Source organism: Schistocerca gregaria, chromosome 1 (assembly GCF_023897955.1).
Source record: "Schistocerca gregaria isolate iqSchGreg1 chromosome 1, iqSchGreg1.2, whole genome shotgun sequence".
NCBI classification, from domain to species: domain Eukaryota; kingdom Metazoa; phylum Arthropoda; class Insecta; order Orthoptera; family Acrididae; genus Schistocerca; species Schistocerca gregaria.
The window spans coordinates 607,053,168-607,077,586 of NC_064920.1; the positions used below are offsets into that span (position 1 = coordinate 607,053,168).

The following is a 24,419-nucleotide window of genomic DNA, read 5'->3' on the forward strand; positions in this document are numbered from 1 at the left end:
CAAACTGCCTATTGGCTTCTGTCTCGGGTTCTTCGGCCGACGATCGTCTCGTGATTTTATTGACGTTTCGCCAGAAAGAGTGGCTGGGGTTGTCAAAGCTTTACCCTCCATTGCCGGTGATGAACTGGAGCCGAGCTCGCGGCCGCTGACTATATGTACCTGGCGCGCCAACGTCCGAGGGCTTCTCCGAAGTCATTTCTGGTACGGTCCTCCTCTTGCCTCTTTTCTGGCTCGAGTGGCATGATTAATACCCTCGTAACGCGAGCAGGACAAATCTGTTAGCAAGAGTACCTGAGGCGCGAAATGAAACACCTGAAGAGCGTTCTGAGGAGCAATGGGTACACCACAAATTATATTACAGAGCCAAACAGTCGGCCAAGTAAGAAATCAGGAAAAGAAATGTCGGGTATGGTTTTCCTGCTATATATTCCCAGAGTGACTGACCGAACTGACCGTATATTGTGCAAACACGCCGTAAAGACGATTTTCAAATCGACAAAGAAGATCAAAGATTGTCTTAGATCGGCAAAGGAGGAAACGGACCCACTTGCAATGTCGGGAATATACAGTATACCATGCACATGCGGTAAAGTTTATGTCGGAATGCCTGGACGATCAATCTACACCAGGATCAAAGAACATAAGCGACATTGCAGATTGGACGTGGTGGAGAAATTGGCCGTGGCAGAGCACGCGCTGATTGAGACCGACCACGTAACAAAATTCGGCGACAAGGAAGTTGTGGCTGTAGAAAAGCACTATCACACCCGCTTCTTCAGAGAAGCTGTACAAATACAAAAACACGGAAATAGTTTCAGCAAAAAAGAAGAAAGCCTTCAGGTAAACAGATCCTGGCTTCCTGTGCTGCAGCGTAAGATCGTCGCAGGTAGCAAGAGGAGAACCGGAAATGACCGCGGAGAAGGCCTCAGACGTTGGCGCGCCAGGTACATATAGTCTGCGGCCGCGAGCTCGGCTCCAGTTCACCACCGGCAATGGAGCGTGAAGCTTCCACAGCGCCGACCACTCGTGCTCGCGAAACGTCAGTAAAATCATTTGATGAACGTCGGCCGAAGAACCCAAACAGAAGCCAATAGGCAGTTTGTCATACTCACTGTATAGATATGGCTGCAGAAGTGGTTGCAAAATCAACCAGTGGCTCTGTATCAACAGCTTGCGCTCCATCTGTGTATGAGTTCAGTTCAGTCCGATCATAACCTCCCGTTTCTGAAGTAAAGTGTGAGTGTGAAGACCACAAGACTGCATGAATGCGCGTTTCAGTGAAGTAACTTTCGACAGTAGGTTTCTAACAGTAGACTTCTCCGCGTTTTTCAGGGTCAAATAATTTTGGTTGTCTTATTAATAAATGGTACGAGTGTGACCAATAAGATGTCTTAAAAAACGCTGGTCTCTCTCTCCTTCACTCTCATTCCTGATGGTTAATCAGTTACGAAATTCATTGTACTTGACGCAGCTAAACTTCTGCTTTCTCCGTCTCTCTGTCCACGTACGTGTGCTGGCGAAGAAAGGATGGACCTGTATAAGCGCAGCGGTATTCCTAACTACCACTTCTAAATTATTTACATTCACCGATGGTAGCTGTTTCTACAGTTCCTTAAACATGTTTCCTTGCAGGATCTGAACATGGTGGCGGTGTCTCACAATCTTCAAAGATGCCCTAAACTTCGCTGTTGGCATTCCATTCTCTTACATGCTATCTTAAAGCCGTTTGTATTCTCTCTCACATGTTGTCTTAAAGGCGTATGTACTTGGGAGATTTCTGACAGCGTGCCATAAAATACACAGAAAGAGCTCTTCCAGCACTCTGCCAAAAGAGTACCCATCCACAGACCAAACACACCTCTTTAAACTCTGTCTTCCTTGCCGCAGCACACCCTAGAGATACAATCTGCGTTGTTACTATTAGTGTGTCCGACACAAAGTCAGTTTTTGTCGAAGCTCGGTCTATTCTGACTGACGGAGTAACTCCCTGGCATCCATGGGAGTGCCCCAGCAGGCCTTCTGCGAACTCTGCTTGTGTTGTTTCCTCTGACAGTTTATGAGCCTTGGCATGTCCCGTCATCTACATTCAAGTGCATCCAATTAAGTATAGTAAATTCTACACAGTTAAAGAGTGGTAATGGGTGGCAATAAGTCATAATTCATTTATCGGTGGATGTTGATTTATTCGGATTATTGTTTTTAATTTTTAATTTCGGTTTTTCCACCAGTTACGGGACAGTTTACGAAAAATTGGCCATACAACAATGTACTAAATTATTTCTTCCTCAAGGTTTCGGCTCCTGTTGTTTCTTACTCCTCAGACTGTCTTTCGACCAGTTCCACATTACCCATTTTCCGGATTTCTTTTGTGTCCTTTACCAGGATCACCTAAAAGTGATGTTCAGGAACTTTGATTTAAGCAAATCATTTTTTATCTGATGAAAGTGAATGAGGGAGTTTTAGCGTGATATTTTACCTACTGTGAACGAATTTCAATTAGCAATAAACATTCCTAAACAGAGAATAAAGTGAAGTAAAATAAACAAATGGGTCTGAATTACATCGTAAGTTATATATATGAAGAAAGTACAAAGAAAACTACTACTATCAAGTTGCGTACAAACTAGATATTCTACAGACGTCATTTCTCCACAATATCGTCTAATAAGAAGACATCAACAAAAATCTCATTGTTCTCAGCTCCTCTCTATGTAATTTGCCGATTTATTGTTATTTTGCTTCACGGAGTGGTTGTGATGTAAGAAACTGTTCCAGTAATGCTGCTCCTGATTCATGACGGAGTGTTTCTTCCAAGAAAAGTATTGTGGTTACGTGTTGAGTGTACGTGTAACTCGCCAGGGTAGCCGAGAGCGCTAACGCGCTGCTTCCTGGACTCGGGTGTAGCGCAGGTCCCGGATAGAATCCGCCTGGCGGATTAACGACGTGGGCCGATGTGTCGGCCAGTCTGGAGGTGGTTTTTAGGCGGTTTTCCACATCCCGCTAGATGAATATGATCCGCCTGAGCTACACGACTGACAGACATATGAACACATTCGCACTATTCCATGAATTACACTCGACACAGACAGTTGGGTACACTAATTCCGTCCCGGAGGGGGGGGGGGGGGGAGGGGGGTATGGGGTGGATGCAGGAAGGGCATCCGGCCACCCTTTCAACATTAACATGCCAACTCCGATTAACGATGGCTGACCCTGCGTAACTGTGGGGCAAGGCTCAAGCGATAGAATAGGTGTAGTTGTGTGTACGTGTAGTTTCAGCACTTCCAAGAAATGTATTGTGCTGACGTGTTGTGTGAACGTGCCGTTGCAGTACGGGGAGAGGAGGCGGAGTTCGGCGCTGGAGAGCGGCGGGCTGACGCCACGGGCGGCGCGGCGGCTGGCGGAGCACTGCTACAGCAACCCGCAGCAGGTGAGCCAGCGGCGGCGGCGGCTGCAGCAGCAGCAGCGGCGTTAACAGGCCGGCTGGCGCCAACCGCTCATAACGTCATCGTACAAGGTTTATCGCCGTAAATGTCAGCAGCTGCGCACTGTAATAAAATGGTGTAATGACGATTTTATTTAGACTGTGTCATTGCACTTATGGAATACACGGTCGAATATTTTTTATGATCCGAAGATATCTGAATCTGACCGAAGTCGATAGTCTAAACAAGTAATAATACCGCTATGATGCAGTTCCTAACACTTATGAAGACTGTGCAACACCACCTATAGAAAAAATAGCATCGTCAAGTTTTAATCATTAACCTGTGACACACAGGCGTCGATGAGAACACGGTGTGGTTTGGCTACAGTTGTAAAACTACTGTAGGATCGTTTACACCACCATAAGTAAATGTAGACCACAGAGGTTTTCCTAGTAGCTTTGGTCCGTTAAGGTCGTACCCACATTACCCGTACATTGGGTGTGCTGCATACCTTCTGGGGGTTATCTCACAACGATCACCGTCTTTACATATGCGATTAGAGTCTTAGTGAGTTTCCCTAAACCCGGAAGCGGTGAACCTGCTAGATACTGAGTAAGGATCCATAAATAGCGGAGTAGCCTACAGAACATTTTTATTCTCTGGTGTTGTCCCCCTTGCCTGTTACTTAATAATAAGTAATAATTGTAGCAAAAAAGGAATTTTAAATGTTTAATTCATGTTTTATTCAAACATTGTTGATTTGTAGTGTGAAACAGAAGGTTGTAGTAGTAAAAATCAAGAAAACAATGCAGATTTATCATACAGTGCTAGAAAACGCAATATACTCAACGAAAAGGCAAAATAGAGAAAATGTCAAAGATGACTGTAATATTCGTCGAACTTACATAAAACCTGTTTCAAACACCTTTCGAAATTATTACATGAAACTCTCGTCTTTGATTATGATGAAGTACGTTACCTTGAGTACAAAATGACAACGATAATTATACATATTTTTCATTATTTGTGTTTACATCAAAACTATTAACTTTGGTTAGATAAAAGCGCAAATGTTATTCGATCAACTAATTTTTGTGGCTTCTAATATGCAGTTTATATTCTGTAAGAATATAAAATACACAATGGACTAACACTGAATGATGTTCGGTTCTAATTAGATGCAAAAAAGCAACCAAAAAAACAAAGAGAACTAGTTGGCTCTCATTTTTTCTCTTACACTTTCATTTAAGTTACTTTCCCTATCAATTCTACTAATTCTGCCGGCAGTCCTACCATTTACTACGTCGTTTATGTTATTTTGCTAGAGTGCAACTCTAGATTTAACAGATGAGAGGACACGACATGCGTGAGGCTGGATACACGAACACCGACCGTTCTCTAGGAGGTAGCAGCGTCTGGGTGCAGGCTGCTTTATCCGGCAGGCGACACTTTCACATTGTGCAATTGGTACGAACGAGAGGCCACGTAGTAACGTCGCTTGCAGAACGACAGGAACGGGAAGTGTTCGTTACTGGTTGTATTACTGCCACTGGGATAACCCAACAGCATTGGCTTTGGATGACCCTGATAATATGAGGCCCCAACGAGGTGGAAGCTCATTGGCTCAAAATTCATTTCATAGCTGCAAAATACATACGGACCAAAGAATTACATATCACAGGAAAGATGAGACAAGAACGTGCGCCTGCACTATCTCCTGATGCATGAAATAGAACTTAACCCTGGGAAGCCTGAGGGGGGCGGGGTTCGTTGAACCCATAATTTCTTTATGTCCCCTGCTTTTGTCCAAGTAACTTTCATACTACATATTCCCTTTGAGTTATTGTTTTTTGGCTATTTTATGAAACTTTAGTGTCAAAATATTTTATAGAAAATTTCTGCTTTGAAAGAAAAAATAAATAAACTTATTATGTTTTCAAATACCCCCCCCCCCCCCCTTAGGCTTCCACGCTATAGAAAACTTCCCTTAGTAGGATTTCGTATTTCTCATCTCTACAATAATGCAAGTTAGTTTCATGTTGGTTGGTATTCTTGATATTCAAAACAATCGGTTTACTTTCAGAATAAGTATTTGTTTATGTCAGTCAGCTGTTACTTATCTTGTAAACTTGCAGTGAGTTAGTGCAGTTCCCTACTGTTCACACCCAGACTTGAAAATGACTAAAATAATACGTTACTCGCCTTTATAAAAAGTTATGAATGAAATTTTAGATGAAGGTTCTGTCTCGGGGAGTGAAAGTGTATATGAGGATGGTGTTATGGAGTATGATTCAGATAGGGAAAGTGGTGTAGATGTTAGAGAAGATGAAGATAGCGCTGCTTCGGGCGGTTACCATGAGGATGTTATTCTGGCCAAGTCTGGAAGAAGGTACGTAACCACACAGCCTAGATTACTTCAGAGGTCTGTTGTTAATATACACTCCTGGAAATGGAAAAAAGAACACATTGACACTGGTGTGTCACACCCATCATACTTGCTCCGGACACTGCGAGAGGGCTGTACAAGCAATGATCATACGCACGGCACAGCGGACACACCAGGAATCGCGGTGTTGGCCGTCGAATGGCGCTAGCTGCGCAGCATTTGTGCACCGCCGCCGTCAGTGTCAGCCAGTTTGCCGTGGCATACGGAGCTCCATCGCAGTCTTTAACACTGGTGGCATGCCGCGACAGCGTGGACGTGAACCGTATGTGCAGTTGACGGACTTTGAGCGAGGGCGTATAGTGGGCATGTGGGAGGCCGGGTGGACGTACCGCCGAATTGCTCAACACGTGGGGCGTGAGGTCTCCACAGTACATCGATGTTGTCGCCAGTGGTTGGCGGAAGGTGCACGTGCCCGTCGACCTGGGACCGGACGGCAGCGACGCACGGATGCACGCCAAGACCGTAGGATAATACGCAGTGCCGTAGGGGACCGCACCGCCATTTCCCACCAAATTAGGGACACTGTTGCTCCTGGGGTATCGGCGAGGACCATTCGCAACCGTCTCCATGAAGCTGGGCTACGGTCCCGCACACCTTTAGGCCGTCTTCCGCTCACGCCCCAACATCGTGCAGCCCGCCTCCAGTGGTGTCGCGACAGGCGTGAATGGAGGGACGAATGGAGACGTGTCGTCTTCAGCGATGAGAGTCGCTTCTGCCTTGGTGCCAATGATGGTCGTATGCGTGTTTGGGGCCGTGCAGGTGAGCGCCACAATCAGGACTGCATACGACCGAGGCACACAGGGCCAACACCCGGCATCATGGTGTGGGGAGCGATCTCCTACACTGGCCGTACACCTCTGGTGATCGTTGAGGGGACACTGAATAGTGCACGGTACATCCAATCGTCATCGAACCCATCGTTCTACCATTCCTAGACCGGCAAGGGAACTTGCCGTTCCAACAGGACAATGCACGTCCGCATGTATCTCGTGCCACCCAACGTGCTCTAGAAGGTGTAAGTCAACTACCCTGGCCAGCAAGATTTCCGGATCTGCCCCTCATTCAGCATGTTTGGGACTGGATGAAGCGTCGTCTCACGCGGTCTGCACGTCCAGCACGAACGCTGGTCCAACTGAGGCGCCAGGTGGAAATGGCATGGCAAGCCGTTCCACAGGACTGCATCCAGCATCTCTACGATCGTCTCCATGGGAGAATAGCAGCCTGCATTGCTGCGAAAGGTGGATATACACTGTACTAGTGCCGACATTGTGCATGCTCTGTTGCCTGTGTCTATGTGCCTGTGGTTCTGTCAGTGTGATCATTTGATGTATCTGACCCCAGGAATGTGTCAATAAAGTTTCCCCTTCCTGGGATAATGAATTCACGGTGTTCGTATTTCAATTTCCAGGAGTGTAGTAAGAGAGCAGGCAGGAGTAACTGCACCTGGTGTTTGCCATTCACCAGGAAAAGCCTTGAAGTTACTTCTTAAGCCTGACATTATGGATGTTATACTAAAACATTCAAGTGAAGAAGCTGTTAGGCGAAATGTTACATTGACTAATGAGTAAGAATTGTATGCCTTTATAAGAGTCCTGATACTTATGGGACAAATAAGGACAATTCTGTCAGTGTACACGATCTTTCGTCAGACCTAATGCGTCGGCCAGTTTAAAATGTTATTATGGCAAGAGAACGTTTCATGGAACTTATTGCAATCATCAGGCTTAATGACAAAAGTACCCACCAGCTAAGAAGCGATGCACACAAGTTCACAGCAATCGGTAATGTTTTCAACAAAGTGAATGAGAGGTTTCCCCTACTGTATAAACCAGGGGTCCACCTCACCATTGATGAGATGCTCAGCTTGTTTAGAGGGAGCTTCCCCTTCAAAGTATTTATGAAGGATAAACCAGGCAAGTATGGCATCCTTATACGCATGATATCCGATGCAGTTGACAGATACGTCTTGAATATGGAACCCCATGCACGTAATGTTAAGAATTTGTCGAAAGAAGAACGGGGTTCAGCAGCTATTGTCAATCGTCTGGTTGTTGTTGTTGTTCTGGTCTCTCCATGCTACTCTATCCTGTGCAAGGTTCTTCATCTCCCAGTACCTACTGCAACCTACATTCTTCTGAATCTGCTTGGTGTATTCATCTCTTGGTCTCCCTCTACGATTTTTACCCTCCACACTGCCCTCCAATACTAAATTGGTGATCTCTTGATGGCTCAGAACATGTCCTACCAACCGATCCCTTCTTCTAGTCAAGTCGTGCCACAAACGTCTCTTCTCCACAATCCTATTCAATACTTCCTCATTAGTTACGTTATCTGCCCATCTAATCTTCGGCATTCTTCTGTAGCACCTCATTTCGAAAGCTTCTATTCTCTTCTTGTCTAAAGTATTTATCGTCCACGTTTCACTTCCATACATGGCCACACTCCATACAAATACTTTCAGAAACAACATCCTGACACTTAAATCTATACTCGATGTTAAATAATTTTTCTTCTTCAGAAACGCTTTCCTTGCCATTGCCAGTCTACATTTTATATCCTCTCTACTTGGACCATCATCAGTTATTTTGCTCCCCAAATAGCCAAACTCCATTACTACTTTAAGTATCTCATTTCCTAATCTAATTCCCTCAGCATCACCCAACTTAATTCGACTACATTCCAATATCCTCGTTTTGCTTTTGTTGATGTTCATCTTATATCCTCCTTCCAAGACACTATCCATTCCGTTCAACTGCTCTTCCAAGTCCTTTGCTGTCTCTGACAGAATTACAATGTCATCGGCGAACCTCAAAGTTTTTATTTCTTCTTCATAGATTTTAATACCTACTCCGAATTTTTCTTTTGTTTCCTTTATTGCTTGCTCAATATACAGATTGAATAACATCGGGGAGAGGCAACAACACTGTCCCAGTCCCTTCCCAACCACAGCTTCCCTTTCATGTTACTCGACTCTTATAACTGCCATCTGGTTTCGGTACAAACTGTAAATAGCCTTTCGCTCCCTGTATTGTATCCCTGCCACTTTCAGAATTTGAAAGAGAGTATTCCAGTCAACATTGTCAAAAGCTTTCTCTAAGTCTACAAATGCTAGAAACGTAGGTTTGCCTTTCCTTAATGTAGCTGCTAAGATAAATCGTAGGGTCAGTATTGCCTCACGTGTTTCAATATTTCTACGGAATTAGTTTTTCCATTCGTCTGTAAAGAATTCGCATTAGTATTTTGCAGCCGTGACTTATTAAACTTATAGTTCGGTAATTTTCACATCTGGCAAAACCTGATTTCTTTGGGAAACGTCTGGTAGCACCTGTGAAAAATACTGGTTGAAATATTACTACAGACCGATACTACACATCGGTGGATTTGGCGGAAGAGTTATACCAAGACTACAAAGTTACTACAGTAGGAACTCTCCAATCAAACAGGATTCTTATTCCAGAAATAATGAAGAACACGTCAAATCGAGAGCTATAGTCATCAGTGTTCTTGTTCACCGACCCATCAACAGGTAGTCCTCCAGTCAACAATGCACCAAGATAAAGGCACTGTTGGAGGAGAGAAGAATAAAACCACGATAAATGCATATTATAATTCCACAGGTTGGAATTGATACCATTGATCAAATGGCGCGTATGTACACCTGCCAGAGGGGAACAAAGAGATGGCCTCTATCTGTATTCTACTCTGTCTTCGACATTTGTACTGTCAGTGCAACCACCATATTCATCCAGCAACACCCAAGATGGAATGAAAAGAAACACAACGAACTGAAACTTTATATTTTGCAAGCTGGGATGGAACTAGTGAAATTGCAGGCAGAAGAAAGAAGTGCCAATGCAAGAGGGTTATCTAAACAAATTGTTCAATCAGTGGAGACTATTCTACAAAAGAAAATCAAAGAAGTTACAACAGAAGAACGTCAGCCTCCGGCACGGAAAGGTCTGTGCCATATTTGTGTGAGAGAAGCTAAAACAAAGAAGCCGAAGTACAACAATCTAAGTAAACCAAAACAGTATTGTGGACAGTGTCATAAACATGTGTGTAACACACATTGAAAAAAATTGTGATGTGTGTCTCTTGCCTTAAAGTTGAGGACTCAGAATAGTCTACTGTATATGAACACATCCGTGTTTTGTATTGAAATATGTCAATTTTTTATTCACTCAATCCAATATTTATAACATAAACCATTTTGAAAGTTGTAATTTTTCGTCAGTAGACTTATATAACATCTGTAGGCTCACCGAACCCCCCCCCCTTTCCCCTTAGGCATCCGAATTAGAAAGAAAGGCTTGGACGTCCTAGGGTTAAGCTATTCAAGATGCAAGCTTTGTAAATATCCACGATTACAGGGAATTAATAACTTGAAAACGACATAAGCTGCAGTAGTAGCACTCTAAAATGAAATGCAAGTAGTCACATGAACCACAGGTGCCGGCCATTTTCTCAACTAATAAAGAAGCCTGTGAATTATGAAGAAAACTTTATTTTGTTTCTTATGTGTTGCCCATAGTAACATTTATTGAAAAACTATCAACAAAGCTTAACGTATTTCGTCATATTTGAAGGCAGAACAAAATTTCAATAATAATGCACCGTTTTAACTAAAATTATGTCATTGAGTTTGGCTGTTTTTTTTTTTTTTTTTTATACTGATAAATGCCAGTCTAATTGTAGCTTTCGGAACCAGACATACAGACAGTCTCGGAATTATTGGGGTAAATGAATTTATCACGCGCATTACACAGTTTTCGTTGTCACTCCATAGGTTGATGCCCGTCTTTCAGTAAGAGGAATTCCAGAACGCTCTTGCAGAATATAGTTCTCATCGATAGAACTCAATAATATCTTCCTTGTTCCCATCCTCCTCTAGCCACGCTAGTATTCGGGCTTCTGCGCTCCAATCGACGATTTTACTTAATTTAATGAAATTACACGATTGTTCCAATTGTTATGTATTCTAAAACAACAGTTTGTCAATATGATAAACGTATTACAACAAACATCGTCGGGAAAACATCTTCAAAAAAGATCTGTGTTTCAAAAACACTTACGTAACTGGTCGCGCTTATTACAGTGGCAGATCCCTGACTGTGCCATACCTCCATGAGACCACCACACGTGACTGTCCCTCGCACAAAGCTGAGAGGGTCTTCCAGCAGTCCATCTTAAAATTTATAGGGGCTCGAATCATAGTATGTACCCGAATCGCACATTTCTTTAATTTCCACAACTGTATTACATATACATGATCTCGCTACTGCTGCAGGTTTAAGTTGTTTCGAAGACCCAGGTAACCACAGGTAAAACTTGAACGTTTCTACCGTCGCTCATTTCCACAATTTTTAGCATCTTAATACATTTTTAATTATATGCTGGAATGTTCACTTGGCAAATTAAAAAAATTATTTTAACGAAAATTAAATTATAAACCGGTAAGAGTAACGACAGTATGAGAAAGTAGGATACAGTAGCTAGTTACAATCATGCAAATCTCACTAAGTTTGACAATAATTAATAAGAAATTCGGATAAATGAACTACCCCATTAATTACAATGCAAATAGCCAAAACTGAGAACCCCACCATCACGGCAAAGCTGGTGAAATTGTGGTCCATATTAATACGTAAGATGTATGGTGGCTATAAGTTTAAAGTGTATTTCAGAACTCCCGTACAACAGATCGAGGTCATTTAGGGCAGCAGCCACCTTGCGACTGGACAATCGACTTTGAGAGTTGTAGGAGATCACATCAAAAGTATCCGGACACACACGCGTAACGCGGAAATGACCACTAGATGTCACGAGAAGCGGATCCAGCACATAAAAATGAGCAGGAAGTATTGTGTCGTCAGTACAGGAGCAATAACAGCAAAATTAGTCGGCATGAGAGCTCACTGTCTTTGAACGGGGACTAATCATTACATGTCACCAGGGGTATTCCAACCCTTCTAAGGATGTCGTCGTAGACTGGTGAGAATGTGACTGCGAAGTGGATATGCAAAGGAAAAACTGCAGCTAAACCAACTGCAGGCTGACCTCACGTACTGACAGAGGAGTATTGTCGTGCATTCGGCTGGGTGGTTGTAAGAAGTCGGAAAAATCATCGAAGGAATCAATCACTCTAAGAGTTCCAAACTGCTACTAGTAGTACAGCTAGCATAAAAACTGTCTCATGAAAGTTAAAAATAATGAGATACAATGGTCGAGCAGCTCGTCGTAAGCCACGTATTTCCGTAGGTCAATGCTGACTGACGCTTTAGTTGGTGTAAAAAGCGGCACCATTCCACAATAGATGACTGGAAACGACTGATTCGACGAATGAAGCTATGCACTGTGTCAATCCGACGGAGGGGTATGGCTTAGGGAATGCCTAGAGATCGTTATCCCCCATCATATACTATTGCAACACCGCAACATTGATCACAGTGCTCTCCTAACCTAATGAAAAATTTTCATTTGTGTCCGCTTGACTACATAAATAAAGTGGAAGACGGGCTTGCCCAAAGGACCTCACAAAGAATGTGGTGTTATTATGTGCGCATATTTCTCGTTGTTAGATTCTAGGCCCTCAATGCGCCCAGGAAACCGCTAGATGCGGAAGAATATTAACCAATTTTACAGTAGAGTTCGGCGCATACTGGAGACAAACATTTCGGAGACCATGAATTTTGTAATAAAAATAATGGCTATGAGCACTATGCGACTTAACTGCTGTGGTTCAAAATGGTTCTAATGGCTCTGAGCACTATGGGATTTAACATCTGAGGTCATCAGTCCCCTAGAACGTAGAACTACTTAAACCTAACTAACCTAAGGACATCACACACATCCATGCCCGAGGCAGGATTCGAACCTGCGACCGTAGCGGTCGCGCGGTTCCAGACTGAAGCGCCTTGAACCGCTCGGCCACACCGGCCGGCTAACTGCTGTGGTCATCAGTCCCCTAGAACTTAGAATTACTTAAAACTAACTAACATTTTGTTGGGTGATGCGATAGGAGTCATGGACACGCGTCACACAGTTTTAATCTGCCAGGAAGTTTCAAAACCTATTGACTTTTCAGAAGTACGATAACAAGCACAGGAGGAAAGCTACGTTGCATCATTACATCGAAGAATTCAGTCTCCGACTATAAGACTAAGAAGTGCTGCAAGTCCTTCTCTGCGTATTCACCAATCATTGCAATACATTTTTCCCACCGATAGACGACTTGTCGGAGACCTTGATTGTATATGTCAGCATTATGGCTGGCCAAGAAAGGTACCACCTCCAAAACCGTTTCTTTGCCATTCCTCAAATTGCTGTCATCCAACGGTTTCTTCATCTAAAGAAAGACTGCCACGCTCTGACAGTGAGTGTGTGTGAGGGGTGGGAGGGGGGAGGGGGGAGTGATGGATGTGACAAAATTTGATTGCCTAAAGAAGCATCGTGTGGGGCTGTATCCTGCCTTTTCATGGAGTGAAAACACCCCTGTGCACAGTTTGCCGCGAAGCTTTACATGGACTGTCTGCAGTCACCTTGTCAAGAGATACCGACACTACGCCCCTGTGATGGTATGCCCCTTACGAATATATTCTGGTAAAACTACACCATGGCTGTCCGTAAGCAGCAACGCCTTCTCCATGTGTGGTTGGATCCTCGCTTTTTTTTTTTTTTGGCGGATGGGAATTTACATGTCTCCGGTGATTTCATTCCTCATTAATCTCAAGGATTATACTGGTACCCCCAGCACAGATCCATGCTAAGTAGGTGTCAAAGACGTCATCTGTAATGGCCTGACATTGCTGCCGCGTTCCCACTGTTGCCTAAGTTATAATGAATTTTTAAATGGGTGTCAGCAGTCCTGGAACACAGGACAAGGTGTTTAAAACTCATGACGTTTACTTTATTCCACAATCGCCTTCATCTTCATACGTTGGTGTTTGAGCAGCACAGCCTCCATTTCCCATTGTCGGTTCTTCGCTGAGAGATGGTCTGACACTTCATTCTTTTTCATTCGACCTTGACTGATGACACAAGGATAGTCTGCACTACGAACCCATAGCGCCGTATGATAGTGCATTAAACGCGTACACTTAGTACACAGGAAAAAAACTACAACATGGTACGACGGCGATAAACTGCAAACTGCAGACTACTGTAAACAAACATGAAAATTAATTATGTAACTTGAAGACCATGTCTCGTACTAACTACCGGTAATGAGTGGTAAGGGGTGACTGTTTGTTAAAGTAGTTGCAAGGAGGCTACTGTTTCAAAAACTGAACTAATAGAGCAAGTACTTCGTCAGATCCTGGTTTAGAGAAACTGTGTCCTAAAATCAGTAAATTCAGGAGACAATAATCGATTTTGTAACGCAGACTGGTTTCAGGAACAGAAAACTAATCTATCACAGTGGCGCACACAGTTAATTGTACAACAAGTAATTGGCAGCTTTAGCTTCTGTAATTGACCATGAAATACTCTGAGAGTCATTCGTACACTCCGATCAAAATTTTACAGTGTACAAACTATCTGCTTAAACAAGATGTTGGTAAATTCATGTTACAGACTTCTAGGCTTATAGATGTGAGTGAGTACATAAAATTTTGAATAGGAAGCCATGTCCGGAAACGTAAAGTTTCCGTTCGACGACGGTTTCAATTGAGATGTTTGAATCATTATTGGGTAACAATTGGATAGAAAACATAACGAAACCATGGCTGTGTTCGCCACATCAAGCCGCTTTTGTGATGGCTTAGTACTGTTCTTAAAGTAATTTATGGTGGATTCTTTTTGGTTTTGGGATAATGTTACACGGAATATTTAACTTTCAATTAAAACAAACGGGCGTAAGTGATAAAGGGATGTTTCATGATGTTTCGTTTCGAACTGTTACCTAGTAACTGTACTAAGTCACGCCCAATTCAGTTCCTCAAGCAGACGTGGATGAGTTAAGCATCTAAATTGAAACCGTCGTAGAACGGAAACGACTCGTTCTGTTCGAAATATTATGCACTCACTCCCTTCTATAAGCCTAGAAGTCTCTAAGTGGAATTTTCCAAAACTCCGTAGCTGAATGCACTGCAATATCATCGTCGCCCATAATTGTGATCACAGTTCTTTATTGCGAAAGTGACTTGTTCAGATTATTCGAATGATGATACCACTCTTAAAACTGAATTTGTATAAACAATTATGAAATGCTGAAGAGATCAGCACAATTCTCGGAGCAGGTTTTAATTATCTGCGCTGTTTGTAACCACTGAATAAGCGAGAGGGTATTCATTGCAACAGGAGTGCACAAGTCGATATCAGACAAGGAATGCATATCAAACAAGGAATGCACCATAAATAGATATAAATAAGCAGTAGCTGGTGTAGATAAGCTGAAATGTGCAACAGCAAAGTCATATAAGATTTCTATATTGCCTTCAAATCAAGCAACATTGGACTGAAGCCACTTTAAATTCACAATATATGTCAAACAAACGTCGAAATTTGAGCAATGACAAACGTTCAAGTTCCGCATATGCGATTTCCGTCAAAGCGTAGAACGATCTAATGTGAAAGAGAGTATGACGAAACCGAATACATAATAAGGCGGACTGAATGACTGAAACACGATTCGGTAAGCAGCTTTTGAATTATGAATAGCACAATGACACTCAACCTCACGCGTGAATTTAAGTTGCCTTTGTAATTCGTCACACGTTTTGCACGCGAAGCTAATGAAGAACAAACCGTGCGATACTAAAATCACATGAATGAAGTGATTCAGAACTTGCGTATAGCAGTCGCTCCATATTAACGATCTCACCAAATCCGAATTGCTGCCGCCGTCTCTGAACCGCCACAACTCACCGCTCGACATCCTGGAACAAAAGTGTTTTCCACTTAGCCGAAAGCATGGCCCAAAACTACCAGGTCTCCTAGGGCCTGCAAGCGATCGGAATTCGTCAAATGTAGGCAGGCTACCGTGCAGTGCTTCATTCACCCCCCTAGATGTGCATCTGCATACCGGTACAGGTAGTGCAAAAGTTTGCAAAGACCAAATCGTGCCTTAAAGAAAACAAAACTGTTGTAAAATTTGAAACTGCAACTTCGAAAGTGACTTATGCCGTAATAGGTACAAATCAGACGAGCAGCGGCTGCCACTGGGCACTGCAGGAACCTTAAGAACCAGCTTATGAACTATTTCTATGAATGGGTATTTCCTTTCTTAAGGCGGAAACTCTCACAACATGCTCACATTTGCTGACTAATATCGTGGCCTTCTGTTTCGTATATAAGGTGAATTAAAGGAATATATGTTTCCTTAAACCACGAAACAATGATAGGCAGACATTCGTCAAGTATCAAATAAATCAAGTAGGTACGGGATCCGTCGTAGATACTAGAGATGAATGTGAATGGAAGATGGCTATTGAAGTATAATTTCGATTATTTTCATTTTCCAGTAAAGCAACAAATGTACGAAATCGATCAAGTGAAAAGCCCCCCCCCCCCCCCCCCCCCTCCCTGCTATTCCAGCTCCACCTCTGTTCCGTGCCAATCAAAAATATATGTGTCAGGGCAGGAGCGTTTTATTCTTGCGTGTATCGTCCGTGCACGGTATCAATATTTGCCAAAAAGCCACGTCGTAAAATGAGTATTTTAGGTCATATCCCGGGTTCTGTTGATCACAGGGTTAACGTGTCAAGTGCTTCGGATAGCTCTTGCCTAACGACGATTTCTATACCCATCGGAGCAACGGGCTTACTGCAGCTAGACTACGGACGGAAGGAACCAATTACGGGGATGGCCACTTCTATAATTGCTATTCATGGCATATAGTCAAAATTTTTACGAGAAACTTAGCATTTTTTTGTTATCATTATCAGTCCGAAATTACCTTAGTTATGCACGTAATATCCAGTCTGATGAGTAAATGTAGTATTACATGATGTACTGACACAGATGCTAAGGGCTCTAGAGTAATTTCAACGGTTCTGAGGTTACCAAATTATGCATTTAATCAGCAATTTTTCACCAAAAAGTCTGTTTATCATTTAACGAAGTATTACAGAAAACTTTTTGATACTGTTGCAGGACATCACCGCCACGGAACTGAATAATGCATCAAGAAATATTCGGATCGCATGACGCAGCCGTGTAGCTGTGTGCTGCCACGTCCTCGTCGTGCTGCCATGTTCCGTGGCTCAAAACGACAACTACTGCTGGATTCCAACGAACTTCCCAGGAAGAAGTGCTGGCTGCGTCAGCGGGGAGTCCTACTTGGTTTACGTTCCAGTGTCAAAACATATGATCAAACTGTTGACAATTTTTTAAAAAAAATGCCATTTCTCATCATCTACACGACATTAGAGAATCGTATCAAGGTGGAAGTCTGAGTTTGGGAAACAACTGACTCCATTGGCCCAATTTCAGCTTAATACTTTTCTTATCAGCTCGTTTATAGAGACTGTTCAAACCTACCATTCGACGTTCTCCTATTAGCAGTTTGTTGCAATAGACGCCAAAACATTGCTGTCTGGATCTAAGCACAGTTGGGTATCTAGACGTTTTGTTTGCAGTCAGCATTATTAGGGAATATTTCTCAATTTGACCCTGCCATTTCACTTGCCTTCGTGGAAACGGTTCCCCACTGTCTCTGGAGCGTCTCCTGAAGAATCGAGACGAGTAAGATTTGGTCTTATTCTTGCCAAATGTTATTTAGAGCACACCCATCGAGCAAGGTAAATGGAGCTAGCTGTAGTATGGCGACAAAAGGCAACTGTGTCGTGATCGTCATTTCTAAAGAAAGAATTAGTTATAATACTGAAATCAAAATTTTAATCTAACAACAGAATACTTACCTATAAGTATAGGGAAACTTTTTTTTGTACTACATTGGAGAGATAATTTTAGGTTATCGACAATACTGCAAAATTCTCACTTGTGTCCTAAAGCATGGTTAAATTCGCCCCTCGAGAGAGAAACGTTTCAGATAATATCAAACAGGAACTGTAACAAAAAGCTTCGAAAGCAATTTATTCACTGTTGAAAGTTATCACGTACAGTACCAACCTTGTCCAAACACAGTGACCGTTTTTCAAAATTTAACACTCCTACGAAATCACATCACATACCAGCACGTAACAGAAAACATAACTCATTTTATGAATAGTTATACAAGAAATTCATATTTACATCTTTAATACAGAAATCTATATTGTCAGTTCCGTAATTTATTAGGTGGCACTTGTGTAGAATTCACATTACGTTTGAAAGACTGGAGTTCAAAAATTTTCTGCTATTTCCTGCCGACTAAAGTGTATAGTACCACATTGAATTCATTCTTAATTCTTGCCAAAACTAATTTAAATGTGGAAAATATTGGCCTTCCTACGAGCAGGTATGGTTTGATTAGTGTACAACCACTACAGGAGATATAAGTTCAACAAAGCTGGAAAAGAAATTTGATTTCTGAAAGAAGCAAATATTCTCTAACTGGTTATTTTAGACACAGATACAACGTGTATAAGACGCTCCTAAGACACAAATACTAGGATAAACCGGTAGTGAACGAAAGGGATTAAAAAATTTAATTTACAGGTGGCACACTGCATAACTTAAACGTTTTGGTTTGACAGCACCTCAGCTGCACGCATCGGAATGCCGTCGCTTATTTACTTCAACAACCTCACATTTGACTTCGGGAGACGAGTGGACGCTTTCCTTTTATAGTACATAAATATCCACGGAGCTTACAAGGGAGCTTTAGGTCAACAGCTAGAAACGCTAGTCTCCTGACCACGAAGGTGATCATGAATTTGATTGTCCCAGAATATTAGCTCTGAGTTGATGTATTACCCTTCTTCAGTACATAATAAACGTTTTCTCGCAAAGTCTGTTACAGCAAATACATGAATCACCTGAACTGTGATCAGTGAATTTTCTGATGAACATGCACATTGTAACATATATTCGTTGACATGGTGGATTTTGTGAGAAATCAAATGACTGATACGTATTCTGAAAAGTTTAAAGACGACAAGAAAGTAATTACTACATTGTACACACATTGAAATATTTTTGTATAAATGACGGTGCTAAATATAATAAATATAGTAATGAACCCTCGAGTCCTGCTGGCACGTGATTTCTTTTTAGTCATTCTTATCTTCCTCTTTTTCCTTATCACACAAAATACCAGACGTGTCTCTCTTCTAGAACATCGTCGTACGCAAAGCGCAAAAGTGGGATTGAAAGTAGATTGACTGCTGTCTCCTTCTTTCCAATTAATTGTACTGCTCCAAAGACCTCCGGCATAGAGGCAACAAAAAGCGGCAACACCATACAGAGGTATTTTGAGCACCGTCTTAGTCGACACGCGGGAGGGATTGAATCTAACATATTTGTTCTAAACAAGGCGTACATATGGACAATTGATCTGAAGGCACTGACGGTGCAGTACGTTTTCTTTGGTCCACTTTACCTGTTTACTGTACTGACACAGCTGTTTCCGATAGGGGACCAGGTTCAATAATATCGTTGGGACAACCGTAATACACCGTTTGGTTTTTCGTAGTATACTGGATAAGTCCATAGCGAAGCTCGAGATCTGACCAGTACATATAATTCTATTTACCTCTTCTTTTACATAGAAATTAGCTTCATCTGAAAGCAATACGTTCAGATATCGTGTTACCCATTCTGCAAACTGAATCTGACGATCTGGATCGTCTTCGATGAGATGTACGAGGGTGAATCAAACGAAAACCTTAAATATTTTTTTAAGTATTATTTACTATGCAGAAGTGGTGCAAAGCTGTATCACTTTTCAACATAATCTCCCCCACGCTCAATGTACGTCCCCCAGCTTTAACAAAGTGCATAAATTCGTTTAGAAAAAAATTCTTTTGGTAGTCCGCGCACCCACACATGCACTGCCTGGCGTACCTCTCCTTCAGAACGGAACTTCTTTCTTCCCATTGCGCCTTTGAGTGGTCCAAACATATGGAAATCACTTGGGGTAAGGTCTGGTGAGTATCGTGGATGAGGAAGACACTCAAAATGCAGGTCTGTGATTGTTGCAACTGTTGTACGGGCAGTGTGGGGCCTTGTATTGTCATATTGCAAAAGGACACCTGCTGACAGCAATCCACGTCGCTTTGATTTGATTGCATGCCGCAGATGATTTTTTAGGAGATCTGTATATAATGCACTAGTGACATTGGTCCCTCTAGGCATGTAATGATCCAAACTGACGGCTTTCTCGTCCCCAAAATAAGTCTGGTTCAGTTCGAAACTTCTTTGGTTTTGGTGATGAGGAAAGGTGCCATTCCTTGCTCGCTCTCTTCGTTTTCCGTTGGTGGAAGTGAACACAGGTTTCGTCCCCAGTAACGATTCTTGCAAGGAAGCCATCACCTTCTCGTTCAAAGCACCGAAGAAGTTCTTCACAAGCATCAACACGTTCTCTCATTTCAGGAGTCAGCTGCCGTGGCACCCATCTTGCAGACACGTTGTGAAACTGGAGCACATCATGCACAATGCGGTGTGCTGATCCATGACTAATCTGTAAACATGCTGCAATGTCATTCAGTGTCACTCGGCGGTTTTCCTTCACTATGGCTTCAACTGCTACAATGTTCTGTGGAGTCACAACTCGTTGTGCCCGTCGTGGACGAGGAGCATCTTCCACTGAAGTCACACCATTTGCGAACTTCCTACTCCATTCGTAGACTTGCTGCTGTGACAAACATGCATCACCGCACAGAAGCTACATTCCTCGATGAATTTCAATAAATCTGACACCTTCACTATTCAAAAACAGAGTAACAGAACGCTGTGGGCGGCCATCTTTATACTGATACTGCGTCGGTATGTGTGCATCTGCACTATGCTGCCACCTACAGGCCATTCTGCACGCTGTTTGTAGCACGCTAACCACCTTACAGGATAACGGCGAAAAATTGGATTTCTTATTACAAATTTAAGGTTTTCACTTGACTCACCCTAGTAACAATCACATTTTGTAAGGGCTCCATTTACGTGCGGCCAAAATTCTCGTTATTGATTTACGTTTGGCCCTTCTTTTCTGCAAGGTGGTGCGAGTACTGTGCTGTGGACTCCTTCTGAACGATGCCACAACAGACGTGGACGTTGCTTTGTGCGCAGCATTTTTGGGTCGTCACACCTTCGGTTTGCTACGACAGAGTCAGTTTCACGGAATTTCGCGAGAAGCTTTATCGCTGAAATGTGTTTAATGGGTTAGCTGTCCGAGTGGTGTCCCTTGAAACACTCCTCAATAATGAGCGTGATCGCCCCTCCTAATATCAGGACGATCTTAACATGTTCGGCTTGTGCTAACGGCCTCGTGTTTCGTGACACAATTAAGAGGGACATCAGTCATAACTCATAAATTAATAAAGCTATGCTCAACGAAACGAACCATTGCTTGTCTCCTGAACTCTTCATATGATAAGAAAAATCACCCCCTTTTGATTTTAAAATTGCCAGTTCAGTCAGACCTGCTGCTAGAATGACAGCGAGTTGGTAACATTGCCTCACAGGGATTTCTCCCTCTCCAACCTCATACTATTTGACTTAAAATTTCTGTATATCAAGCAGCTTTTGTATTAGAAGAGTGGTTCCACACATTTATAGACTATCTTCTTCCATACACGGTGAGTCATCCCACACAGGAGACGCAAAGTTTACCGAAAACGTAGCAAGTGCAGATGTTTTGGCTTTAAGCCATGTTAACATTATACATGCTGACACATTTATATGTCGTTGTCATTTGCTGTTATATGCACATACGTAACGCTGCTAAGTAGTGCGAGCACACATGCCCATATATCGTAAAATTGCACAGTCTCTACGTACACATGTTTGTTCCACCATCACTAGTAATGTTTGCGCTAAACCACAGCAGCGAACGACAGTCGTATATTCACCCATAAATAAAACGGCTTGTTACTAGTTACATTATAACAGTAATTCTCTTCGTTACGTTCGCAGAAATTTAAATAACTACAACAAAATCAACGTTTTCAGAAGATCTGTTTCTCATGACAAAAGAACTCGTAGCTGAAAAAATGCCTCCAGGAAGCACTTGTTTGACGCTGACCTTAGTAAATGTTAAATAGAACAAGAATTAAAAATTTTATAGCAGTGGCAAAAAATTGAGGTCGCTAAAATATAGGCAGCTCTCCACTACGCCCTGTACCAGTATAAATAATCGTTATTTTTAGTCTAGATATGTAGTTTACCGACCATCAATCTCGAGTAGGAAACTACGACAGCCAAGGAGTTCACGAGTCTACCAGTCAGAATTTACGAGTGTGTATCCCTCAAATGGTCACCCTCTTCGGACTCTCATGCTGCTCTCTGTGGTTTTACTGCTGGTGCCGAGTCTGACGCTGTGGCTTTAGCAGTCTCCAACTGGCGGGCCACCTGCAGGGTCCATTTCAGTTACATCCGCCATCCATCCTGCAGGTCTCTTGTTTCCGTCCAGGGTCGTGGAGTCGCTTCCTTTGCGATCGCCTATGTGGGCAAACTTACAGCTGCCTCGTCTGCTCTTGACAGGCGCCGCTGTTGGAAGCTGCTACTTCTGTCGTGTTTGGTTTCGTCCGGCGCTGCTAACAGCCTGTAACCGGTGCGGTTGACACAGAGTTCATGTCCTGCTGGGTCATCGGTCTCGCACTGCCGTTACTTCCTCCTCACCAACCGCCTGCTGGCAGCGTTATCTACCTTGTTGGGCGTGCTTTTTATGTCCTGTAGGCGTTGGCATCCTGGAGCAAATACATGGCAAATGTACTTAGATCAATAAATGACTGGTTTTCGAATGCTGCTTCTCTGATGTCTGCCTGGATGCCTGAAAGGCACATACTCACCACTTCTCAGCCACCGACTCCTTGGTCAGTGGTGCTCCGACATCCTGAGTACGATTCGTCTTTTCCACCACTCATCACAGCTGCATATCAACCCAGGTAGTCATAGTAATAATTGCAAAAGACTTCACTGAATTATCACATTTGATTCCACTGAGTAATGGTTGAGCCCAGCATATTCATTTCAAGTAATAAAAGGCACAGCAATCAGTTGCAAGTAACGTGAGTAGTGCGAAAATCTGGTGCCACCTCACTGTGTTGCCAAATTTATTCACGATGGTGGATCCAAGAAAGCGGCCATAGATGTGACGACATCGCAGTGACCTTATGGTGGAAAGCTCAAATTCTGGCAGAAAAAATGTCAATTGGACTGCTTCCACAAATCCAATCCACTCCGATCACCCCTTCCCTCCCCCCTCCCCCCCTGTCCCCCCCACAAATTTGAAAATTGGAGGGAGAAGGACATGGTCTGTGCTGGGCTGCTGGATAGGATGGACATAAGTATGCACTGTTTATTTAAATAATTTGAGTTGTCATACACAGTAGATCCAACTGGTGTGTTCACCATGAGGTCTGGAGTCCATCTGACAGCACCTCCACCAGTTGGGTGCCGTTGGTTCTCCGCCTCTCCCTCCCATGATGTATTTCAAGATGGCGCTCTGGGGGAAGAATGGCAGGAGGAGCACTAAGTCTGTGCTGAGCTTCCCAAGAGGATGGACTCAATTGTTCACTGGGTTCAATGGATGAGATGCCTGTGGTGAAGAAGGAGGAGTTTAACAGGTAAATTAGTTGCAACCATGCATACTTGAAGATGTCACAGGAACTAAATGTACCGCTTCACAGAGAGAGAGAGAGAGAGAGAGGGGGGGATAGAGAGAGAGAGGGATAGAGAGAGAGAGAGAGAGAGAGAGAGAGAGAGAGAGAGAGAGAGAGAGGCAGCTTTGTATAAGATGTGAGAGTATTTAGAGAATTATACATATTTTTCTGAGGCATATCTTCGCCGCCACACTTGAAAATGTACTCTAAGAAGATTTCGGCACACTTTTCAAACCATCCCAGTGACACTTCACTCATTTGTGAGAGATATTCCTGTCTTGAGCACTGGCTGCTTCAGGAGTTACTAAATACAGCTCAATATGTCTCTAAATATACCTGCAAAAATGATCACTGCACAGTAGTTTGCGTCCGTTTTGCGATGCATACCGTCACACTAAATCTCAAAAGATCGCTGCACACTTCTGGAACTTCCCTGAAACACTTCACATGTTTTTCTGGAAACAGATCCCGAAACCGACATCAGCTGATATATGTGAATTTACATTCCAAAACGACGATTTTTGGAAGTCGAAATAAATATCTCCCATAACTCTAAACAGGACGCTCACCACCCTTCAAGTTGTAGCTGAATGTTTGCAGGCACCATCAGAGAAATAGAGAGAAAAATTTCTGAGCTCTACAGCTGTTGTGGTGATCATCAATTTTCTTAAATGATGAGTGGGTGTTGTTAAATTTTTGCTGCTGCTGGAGTCAGGGACATTATTTCCTCAACTTTTCGAAGCACAAACTAGTGTTTAACCACAGACAGGAATATCAGAACATTAAGACAAACAGATTTCGAAGCAGTGTCCTACAAACGAGAAAAATGGCTGGAATTATCAGTGTCCT

At 42.8% G+C, this 24,419-nt stretch overlaps 1 protein-coding gene across 1 annotated transcript in view; it reads left to right on the forward strand.

Moving 5' to 3' along the window:
• LOC126299449 (uncharacterized) overlaps positions 1-17,200 on the forward strand; it is an 82,546-nt gene extending 65,346 nt beyond the window's left edge. Inside the window, exons 3-4 of the mRNA XM_049991400.1 lie at positions 3,332-3,430; positions 16,966-17,200. Coding sequence (XP_049847357.1) covers positions 3,332-3,430; positions 16,966-17,019 — 153 coding nt within the window. The 3' untranslated portion in view covers positions 17,020-17,200. The remainder of the gene's footprint in view (positions 1-3,331; positions 3,431-16,965) is intronic.
• The last annotated feature ends 7,219 nt before the right edge of the window (positions 17,201-24,419 follow it).